Source organism: Eucalyptus grandis, chromosome 9, assembly GCF_016545825.1.
Source record: "Eucalyptus grandis isolate ANBG69807.140 chromosome 9, ASM1654582v1, whole genome shotgun sequence".
Classification (NCBI taxonomy): Eukaryota; Viridiplantae; Streptophyta; class Magnoliopsida; order Myrtales; family Myrtaceae; genus Eucalyptus; species Eucalyptus grandis.
This window is the reverse complement of record NC_052620.1, coordinates 37566478-37576751: the sequence shown is the minus strand read 5'-3', so window position 1 is coordinate 37576751 and position 10274 is coordinate 37566478. Positions and strand designations below refer to the sequence as shown.

The 10274-nt window shown below is 41.6% G+C and overlaps 2 protein-coding genes across 2 annotated transcripts; one reads left to right on the top strand and one right to left on the bottom strand.

The window, feature by feature from the left end:
- The first annotated feature begins 404 nt into the window (after positions 1 to 404).
- LOC104419678 (cytochrome P450 84A1) lies at positions 405 to 4231 on the top strand. Its single transcript, XM_010031413.3, has 3 exons — positions 405 to 1091; positions 2296 to 2665; positions 3347 to 4231. Exons 1-3 carry the CDS (start codon positions 511 to 513, stop codon positions 3968 to 3970), a joined length of 1575 nt encoding a protein of 524 aa, XP_010029715.2. The 5' UTR covers positions 405 to 510; the 3' UTR covers positions 3971 to 4231.
- A 3434-nt stretch (positions 4232 to 7665) lies between these two features.
- On the bottom strand, positions 7666 to 9239 carry LOC104420792 (protein FMP32, mitochondrial). The gene is made up of 7 exons (XM_010032572.2): positions 9039 to 9239; positions 8728 to 8859; positions 8465 to 8524; positions 8173 to 8249; positions 8036 to 8092; positions 7866 to 7932; positions 7666 to 7785 (listed from the first exon to the last, which is right to left on the bottom strand). The coding sequence occupies exons 1-7, from the start codon at positions 9237 to 9239 to the stop codon at positions 7666 to 7668; spliced, it is 714 nt and encodes a 237-aa protein (XP_010030874.2).
- Positions 9240 to 10274: the final 1035 nt, after the last annotated feature.

Genomic DNA, 10274 nt, shown 5'->3' with positions numbered 1-10274 from the left:
ATGTGATGAAAAATGTAAATTATAAATTCATTAAAAACCATTTGTAAACTTGAAAATCATCACCATTTCTAGTAGGAAAAATTATCCAAGTCAAGCGAATTTATACGGTATTTATGATGGTCTTTATTGTGCGGGCGATGTTTATTTGGTAACCCGTCGATCGGAAAATACGGAAAAGTATGGATCTTAGCGAGGAGTCACATGAAAGGTAGGAAAATCATCCAAACGTTACAGAAATAGAAAAATTGAAAATTGGGAAAACGAAATCTTCACCAACCCCCATTCCAACTGTTTGTTCATTATAAAATTCCCCAAAAAAACAGTTGGAAAAAAAAAAAAGATTTCGTTCTCTCCAAATCAGCTAGGTTGAGTCACTCTCCCTCAAAAAAGAAGAAGATGAAGGGGTTCTTGTATAAAATCCCCACCATAACACCACCTTGAAGACCAGCAACGCTTATCGCTCAGTTGCACAGCCCAACGACGAACCCCTTACTCAAAGAAGGGACGCAGATGAGAGACGCCATGGACTCTCTTCTGCAAGCCCTGCAGAACCAGCCGCTCCCCGCCGCCGCCGCCGCCGCCACCCTCGTCCTCGTCCTCCTCGGCCTCGCCCTCCTCTCCCGCCGCCGCCGCCTCCCCTACCCTCCCGGCCCCAGGGGCCTCCCGATCATCGGCAACATGCTGATGCTCGACCAGATGACCCACCGCGGCCTCGCGAGCCTCGCCCGCAAGTATGGCGGCCTCCTCCACCTCCGCATGGGGTTCCTCCACATGGTCGCCGTGTCGTCCCCCGAGCACGCCCGCCAGATCCTCCAGCTCCAGGACCACACCTTCTCGAACCGCCCCGCCACCATCGCCATCAGCTACCTCACGTACGACCGGGCCGACATGGCCTTCGCCCACTACGGCCCGTTCTGGCGCCAGATGCGGAAGATCTGCGTCATGCGGGTGTTCAGCCGCAAGCGGGCCGAGTCCTGGAGGTCGGTCAGGGACGAGGTGGACAAGACCGTGCGGGCCGTCGCCGGCAGCATCGGCACCGTCGTGAACATCGGCGAGCTGGTGTTCGCGCTCACCCGGGACATCACGTACAGGTAGGCTTTCGAAATAAATTCACCGAGCGCATGACGAAAGCCGACGCTGAGCAGTATCTTTTTACTGTTTCGTAGCATATGCCGAACCAAAATGAAAAAAAGCTAATTTTTTTGTTGAAGCAATCTCATTCATTTCTTTTATCAATTTAACTTCATAGACAATTTCTTTTCACTCCCAAAAATTAGTATCTAAAATGGCGATTCTTTAAATAAATGAGAAATGGATACATGCAATCCAACCCAATCATGTAATAATTTTCTTGGTGCCTAAGGTCTCATGCTCTCTAAATTATCTTGAAATAGAAGTGGGTACTTTTTTGCGAGAAGCTTAAGTACAGTAATAAATATATACGAGTGCACACTCGGATCACATAACAAGGGGAAAGGAAAACTCTCCCTCTCAATAATTTATTACATGGTCAATAAATCGTATAGATTAATATTATTTCGACCATGAATTATATAGAGCTTATTATGAGACACTTAGAATTAACCTTTATATATAAACTCGATTTACATGATTTATTTATTTTATAAATTTTCTTAATTCTCTCTCTTCCTCTGGTCGAACCGAAATGGGATGAACCATACACATCACCACACCCAGTTTTAATGCCCTATCCTATTGATACGTGCGAACATGGATTTCCTGTCAAGTGTCAGATAAGACGAATTTTTTCAAGAAAACAAAAGAGAGAGAGAGAGAGAGAGAGAGAGAGAGAGAGAGAGAGTAACACCACGTGTATATTGAATTCTGTTTTTTTATTTATTAAGTGGTTCGATTTGTTTAATTGTTTCTTCGATTTAATAAATGAAATCTCTTGCCTGATTTATTCGAGAACCTAAATATGCTGTCGAGGAAATTCGTAATTTATTTAGCAATTTTCCAAAGGGAAGTGCTGTAAAAATCCATATTTCGTTTATCATATTTGTTTACAGAATTATGTTACGAGATTTTATCTGACAATTAGAAGTTACCACATCCCGTATGTTTATTTATTTTCTGGACTAATGCCTCTGGAGCATTTACTATTTTTTAAATGGGTTTGCGACTAGGAGAATTTTATATGCACAGGCTTTATAAATTCTTTAAATTATTTACTTTTTTCATCGTTGAACTCTATAATTGAAATTTCAATATTACTTGATTGAGAACATGAAAATCGCCGAGTGCTGAACATGAAACTTGTCTTTGGAACGACAGGGCTGCGTTCGGAGCGAGCGCGACCGAAGGACAAGACGAGTTCATCGGGATATTGCAGGAGTTCTCGAAGCTGTTCGGGGCATTCAACCTCGCCGATTTCATCCCGTACCTTGGCCGGATCGACCCGCAGGGGATCAATGAGAGGCTCGTCAAGGCTCGCGGGTCGCTCGACAGGTTCATCGACAAGATCATGGACGACCACATGGAGAAGAAGAACAAGGACAAGACCCTCCTCAGTGAGGAGGCGGAGACGGACATGGTGGACGACTTGCTCGCCTTCTACGGCGAAGAAGAGGCGAAAGTCAACGAGTCGGAGGATCTCCAGAACTCCATCAAGCTCACCAGGGAGAACATCAAGGCCATAATCATGGTAAGATCGAAAGCCCCTTTGTCCTGACGTTTTCTCATCATGTGTTTCCAGCTTAGGACAATCGTTTGAGACAAACCGAAAGAGGGTCTTAGGGATAGCATTCGGTAAGAAGATAAGTCTAATGCCAATTCAGAATTAGGATAAGTTCCGAATACAAATATTGACAGTTTTACCATGACATAAGAATATATGGGCAAATACAATCTCAAAATATGATTAATTTATGCGTTAACGTGATGTGTAGATATAACCTCAAAATGCTATCCGATAAAGATGTAGGTCTTATTATTTCTAGACACAATCGATGGAAGAATTTTAAAACTCGAGTAAGATTCCTAGTGCACAAAGATGGGAGTAAAAAGGACAAAAAATTCAGCTACGAGAAGAGAGTCTGATGTTTATCGGCAATGACGTAAGCGAAGCACCGTTTCCATTACAAAATTCGCAAATCAATGATATCTACCGACTTTATAAATCTTGTTTTAATTGAACAAGTTTGATTTGCTGATTGATTTGCTCATTGACATAAGTCTTTCGCTGCTCGAACCGCCCTTCATAATATCAAATTCCGACTTGAGTTATTAATGTTACGCGTGTGGACATTGCGTTCACGCATGTGACAAGAGTGCTCAGCCTGTATATGCGCGTGCTTGACCCGATTGATGTTTACGAATCTTGTAGGATGTTATGTTCGGTGGGACAGAGACGGTCGCGTCGGCGATCGAATGGGCGATGGCGGAGCTGATGCGGAGCCCTGAGGACCTCAAGAAGGTCCAGAAGGAGCTCGCCGACGTGGTGGGGCTTCACCGCCGGGTCGAGGAGTCTGACTTTGAGAAATTGACCTACCTAAAGTGCGTGATCAAGGAGACACTCCGCCTCCACCCGCCGATCCCCCTCCTCCTCCACGAGACGGCGGAGGACGCGGAGGTCTCCGGCTACTTCATCCCCGCCAAGACCCGCGTCATGATCAACGCGTGGGCCATCGGGCGGGACCCGACCTCGTGGGAGGACCCGGACACCTTCAAGCCCTCCAGGTTCCTGAACGAGGGTGCCCCGGACTTCAAGGGGAGCAACTTCGAGTTCATCCCGTTCGGGTCGGGCCGGAGGTCTTGCCCGGGCATGCAGCTCGGGCTCTATGGGCTAGAGTTCTCGGTGGCCAACCTCATCCACTCCTTCACGTGGGAGCTGCCTGACGGGCAGAAGCCCGGCGAGATGGACATGAGCGACGTGTTCGGGCTCACCGCGCCGAGGGCTGAACGGCTCATGGCGATCCCGAGCCCGAGGCTGTTGTGTCCCTTGTATTGAGACGAGGCATCGAACCGAACCGAATCGAGAGGGCATCCGAGAAATGTGTGTGAAATGGCTGGCTTTGCATGCGCTTCACTCCTTTGCATGGCGTTCCTTTTGTTCCTATGCAATCCTTTTTTCTTCTTATTTTTCACCACCCCTTTTTTTTCCCTTGAGAGTGAGCGAAAGTCAGTCTCACCTTGCTTCGTTTTTCTTTTCACACGTTCATTCAATAATTGTCGCTTCACATACAAACTAAAAGGCCAAAGATTTTCAATTTGGTTAGAGGAAATATTATGGGTTGCTTGTACAAATGAAAATAACAAAAAAAAAAAAAAAAAGCAATAACATTATGTTATTGTTAGTCTTTCCATCTTGCTTCTATATTACTCTTGCTCATTTATTTAGCGTTCGTCAGTCAATCGAGACATGTTGGGCCAATGAAATGAAATCCTTTGCCAAGGGATCCAATCTAAGCATTGTGTGTATATATATCATGAAAATCTCAAATCGATATACTTAAGAGGTAAAATTTTAAATTAGTATATTTATTAATTGTTATATATCATTTAACTTGATAAATTAACAGTAAAATTTAACGAAAATTAATGAAATAAATTTATCATTAGTGTACTTGATTTGAAGTTTTTCGTGGCATCACTAGACTTTTTCATGTTGCTTCTATATTATACTTGCTTATTATTTAGGGTTTGTCACTCAATCAAGACACGTCGGGCCAATGAAATCTTTTGCTGCATGATGCAATCTAAGCAATGTCTGCATCCTTCTCAAACATGGTGCGGTCGCAGTCGTTTCGCTTTCCCGAAAGCCGGGCTACAACGTGCAGCGGCGTTAGCTAAGCTCGTGCAGCGCGTAAAAGGGGGAAGAAGACGGAGACGCGTTCGCGTTCGCTTTCTCCACGACAACAAGAAAACCATCGAAGAGAAAATCAAAGGTGTGTCGTCGAAGGGAAGCGAAGCGAAGGGGGGAAAATCCAATAATTGAACCAAGTGGGGCGGAGGGGAAGCGACGTCTTCGTTGAGCGAAAGTCGAGGCAAGGCATGGACCGCCATGCGTTCGACGCCTGCCTCCGATTTGACGTGGCTCTGACATTACATTTAATGGGCAGTCGGCAGATAAGATAAGATGAGCATTTAAACGAGTAAATAATGATGAACTTTTAATGAGGGACCAGACCCTCTGCCGCGTTGGCCCGTTCGCCCGTCGGCCGACCTCGCCCGGCATCTCCTCCTGAAGCTCCACACGGCGATGCGCCCGCCACAACCCCTCTCAACTGAATAGGTCCACCCATCTGGTGTCCGGCCACGCTTGGGCCCTATCTCCCTCGCTAAATGATTGTGTAATAATTAATTATTAAACTATGCTTTCGCGTAACAGTTCAAATTTCTAAAATATTTAACAAGTATCCACACAAAAAGTTCACGCTATTCAAACAAGAAGTCCCGACTTTGAATCTTTTCGGTCTTTACTTGCCTCCTCAGTTCTATATTCTTACACTTTACGCAATATTTTAACATTAAGCAGCACATTCATTTAATAGATCCAGTCCTTGACCTTTTTGAGCGTACTCATAATAGGTTGAAGTAAGCATGAGGGAAAGCAAATAGAGCATGCCGAAGTAAGGGTGAACAAGATTTTAGAAGGGAACCAAAACCTGGAAAACCAAACCGGTGGAAACCAGTTCAATTCCAAATTCCAGAATATATAAGTTTTAGGTTCTAAAAATTTGGTAACTTGTTTCAACAGGCAAATTTTAGGTTGTAGTTTTAGATATTTGGAACAACTCATTATGTTTTTTTTTTTTTTTTATTTTTATGTTTTCACGCAAGTTTGCGATATTTTATAGTGTTCAATGATATATCTGGAACTACTAATTTGAACTTTCATTTTAAGCACATTTATGACAAAGACTTTTACTTTGTTAATATATCATATTTTTCATGTATCTAAATATAAGTTATGATAAGTGGATTGTAACAACAAATAGTTATTATATGATGATTTAAGTAGAATTAGGGTAGACCTTGAAACTTGTGATATGTTAGGTTTTAGGTTCCAAAATATGCAGAGTAGGTTCTAGGTTTGGGAAACGATTTCGATTGATAGATTCCGAAAGGAACTTGGATCGACCCTAAAAATTAGTCACTCCCATGCTAAAGAGGTTCGCTCTATCCTTTGAAATTTTTTTATTTTCTCAAATAGGGAATCTCTCGAGTCCTCCCTCAAATCTTCATGTTCTTAAAAGGAAATCTAATAGTCCCGTCGATATTTGGCCGTGACATGAGAAGTTTAGACTATTATAATATTTAAATATTAAATTAAAGAGATGAAGAAGATAAAATTGGAGAATTTGGTCTATCTCAACTCAATGAAAATGAAGATTGGAAGATAATACTTTACAAGAAGGAAAATTATCCAAAAAATCATAAACCTATTGCATTTTTACCAATTCAATCATAAATCCTTTGACTTATTGTCAATTGAATCAATCTAACTAATTTTGGTTAGAAACCACTAATGTGGACACTGGCGTAGAAGTAAACAAATTTTAACAATATTTTAATATTTTTTGAATTTTTTATTGCTTTTCTTCTTCTTCTTTTTTGACCAGGTGAGGGCTCCTTTCATGACAAGGCTAACTTGGCTCTGGGCTAGGGCCAACCTCACCTGGTCTGGGTGAGGGTTGGTCTCGCCGAGGCTTGCCCTCACCCGACTAGCCCTTGCTTGTGGTAGGCAAGGCCAGTTCATCTAGTGGCCAACCTCCGGCAAAAGGAAGAAGAAAGGGGAAAAGATATAAAGAAATATATATATATATATATAAATTTTTATAAAATATTTAAATTTGATTAAAAATTGTCTACTTTAGCGTCAATTGTACCACGTGAGACCATTGACGTTGGCAAATTCTGGCCAATATTTGTTAGATGCACTAAATTAGCAAAAGTGTAATAGATTTAGGACTCTTTGAACAATTTTCTTCTTTATTAAGACATGAGGAAGGCGTCAATTCTCTCTTTTTTATATATATATATTTTATATAAAAAAATATATATATGCATTAATATATGTTCTAATATTTTTTAGCACAGACTAGCATTTTTTCTAATTGACATGGCAGTAATGCCCCATATTTTATTAGTATATAATGTGGACTAAGAATTCCCCCTTTATTTCGCCCAAAAGGAAGAAAACTCATATGAAGTATGATATAGTTTTAACGAATAATTTACAGTATAATGTATATTTCAATTATACACAAATGACAAAATTCATACCCGTGGAACGGTCGGATATGCTGCTAATAATACATGTAATTGTATCTTAGGACCACCTAATATACAAGAAAGACTTCAACTCCATTTGTTTCGCGAAAAATAAATAATTTGTAAAATATTTTCTAAAAAATGATCGTTTGTATTGTTTCAAAAAAATTAATGAACAAAAAATATTTTTATCATTCAAGAAATCTTTAAACATAAATTGCTATCAACGATAAAAATATTTTTCATAACTAATTATTTTAAACAATATGGGTAATCATTTTTTAAAAAATATTTTACAAATAAATTATTTTTCGCAAATCAAACCCATCCTTGGATAGTCCATAGCTTTTCTTGTAGAATGACAATTCTAAAGCCACAGCTATAAAGAACACAAGCCATGCTTTCCCTTCCAGAATTCAAGCGAATTCCTTACATCAAGATCCGGATGGTGGCGAGCCCAACAGCAGAAAGAGACACAAGAGTGCCAATGCAGTACTTGATCAGATCATACTTCGCAGCTTCCAACTGCGCCTTCAAGGCGTGAATTTCCTGAGGATCAAATCGGTAAGCAATTCGCGCGTGAATTAGACCCAAAAAAAAACGGGACAAATTCAGGCCATTATACTAACCCGATCGAGCTTGTTAGTGAGGTTGGTTGTTTGGGCGTTCTGACTCGCTAGATCCTCCCTTATCCGCCTACATCGTGTCAAATCAAAGTGAGCATGCGACGGTCGGCACGCTAGCATTGTGAGATCTACCGAAAACTAGTAAGGATCGAAAAGTGTTTTGAGTTCCGTACCCCCTTTCGTGATTCAAGTCCAACCGCTGCCCAGCTGCGATTTTATCGATTTCGTACCTATGGAGGAAACGTTGATCCTTTAGGAAAAGTGAATGATCGAACGATATTCATGTGTTTGGAAGATGTTTCGGCCATACCTCAACTCACTCCGCAGTTTGTCTATGTCGCCGCATAGTTTCTCGTTCTCGTGTTGCAGCGAGGAAAAATGGTGTCCCTGCACGCTCAGTCGATGAGGATCCAAGGCCATTGTATTCACAGAACCGAGAAAGCTAAAAATTCCAACCACGGCTACGGCCATGAGATCAGAAGGAAAATCGAAAAGGCGTAAGGAAGCCGAGTTCAGTTCACCACAGTGAAGTACAGGTGAACAGAAACCAGCGGCGCTCAACTTTTCCGGTGATCGACAAACGTTTTTCCATATGTCCGTACCTGCGAATTCTGTACCTCAGACTTGAATTTGGACATGTTGGATTCCTGAGCCATTTCAACCTGTGGCGGTTTAAGGCACATCCTGATCAGTGCATCAGACTAATGGAAGAAAGGAAATCTGCAGTTTGAACTGGAGCAAGAGACACGTTTGCGATGTCACATTAGACAAAACGCAACATGCATTGACATTGTATCGCTTCTCTAAACACATAGACGAAACCGGTCTCGAATGTCCATTGATCGTCCGAAGAAAGGACCTTTACCTTCTGCATTTCGTCTCTCGAAACAAAGTAGCAGGACACGTTTCGCATGCTCTCATGCGAAATGTCAGTTATTGCCGACGTTATTACCTCGGCCTGTTTGGTCGGTATGCCTTCTTCCTCCAGCCTCCGAACCTATCCATGAACCGTTAGTACGAAAGGATAAACATAGTCGGGTCACACAAACTAAGTTAAGCTGAAACATCGATCGAGTTTTCCTTTTTAGAGATCGACTCTATTTTTCTTCATACACCAGAAAATAAGGTGAACATGAACAATTTGTATTGATTCGAGATAAAGATAGAAGTAATTACTAAGGACAATGTGTCCACGAAAAGCAACCGCTTTCCATTGACGAGTTGAGAAAACTGTCTACATAGCAGAGGCGGGCCCGAGGAACGTGATGATTGAACCCCTGATCCGGGCAACGAACCAAACGTGCCCGATCTCAAGAAACAGGCATAGGAAACGCCCCCGGATCGCTTTGCCAGCTTGCAAGCTGCGAAAGCAGCCATTCGAACTCCTTCTCAAGAATGCCGGATCCAGAAATCCAAAAGCCTGACCAGAACAGGTGGCTCGTGCATGTTAGCATATACATCATTTGGAGTCAACACTCTCTTGGATGCACATTCCTCAACAGCTAAACAATCCGGTTAGCGCACGATAAGAAGACGTACGTTTCTGAAGCTGTCCTGATCGCATTAGTCTTGAACGGAGATCATGTCCGCGTCGCAAGTCCGCTGAATAAATCAAAAGAAAAGCTCATCAACTAGCGAGATCGAGATGAGGCGAAAACCAGGACGAGCTTGTCTTTGTTCCTGATGTTGGCAACGATGCTATCCATTGTGAATGTCGGGATAGATGACCATTAGACGCAGACCTAATACCAGTCTCTCTCTCTCTATCTCTGGATGTTATGTGATGTTTGTTGATCCGCAATTTACTACGAAGCAAATGTGGCTTCACTCGTTTGTTTTTTTTTCCCTTTTCGTCTTCAATAAAAACAAAGAAAAAACTAAAAAAAATGCGGCAAACAATTGTTTGTATAGCCTACGTTACTTTCTAAATTATCGGACAGCTAAAAATAGAATAACCATAGCCCGGAGAGTTTGAAAGTGCCTAATTATAACTTTTGGCCTTCTTTTGGAAAATTTATCTGAAAAGTTCTAAATTTATTATATAGTGACTAATTCAATCCTAAACATTTTGACGATTTGCAAGGTAACCATTAAGGGCACATAGTCGAACTTGGGATTTTCACATTTGTATTTGCAATAAGGTGCATTCTCCGATCAATGGCATGATGACATATTAAATTTTGCTACCTATGATACTTCTCCTGAAGATAATGTTGATGAAGGTAAATCTCATGTTCACCAAAAGAATGTTGAAATTGGTGGCTCATCAAGTGCTCCGTTGAATTCTCCATGCAATTTGACAAATGAAGATTCCTCTATGGATGCCCTTACCGATTCTTCAATTGCACGTTCACCCAAATCACATCATTCAATGATTACTCGAGCATGTGTTGATATTGTGAAGCCTAATTC

Coding starts and splice junctions, on each gene's coding strand:
- LOC104419678 (XM_010031413.3), top strand. CDS start 511: ATGAGAGACGCCATGGACTCTCTTCTGCAAGCCCTGCAGAACCAGCCG. Junction 1,092..2,295: donor ACCCGGGACATCACGTACAG/GTAGGCTTTCGA, acceptor TTGGAACGACAG/GGCTGCGTTCGGAGCGAGCG. Junction 2,666..3,346: donor ACATCAAGGCCATAATCATG/GTAAGATCGAAA, acceptor CGAATCTTGTAG/GATGTTATGTTCGGTGGGAC.
- LOC104420792 (XM_010032572.2), bottom strand. CDS start 9,239: ATGGCTGCTTTCGCAGCTTGCAAGCTGGCAAAGCGATCCGGGGGCGTT. Junction 8,860..9,038: donor TCGTGGACACATTGTCCTTA/GTAATTACTTCT, acceptor GTTCATGGATAG/GTTCGGAGGCTGGAGGAAGA. Junction 8,250..8,464: donor CTGAGGTACAGAATTCGCAG/GTACGGACATAT, acceptor CTGAGCGTGCAG/GGACACCATTTTTCCTCGCT.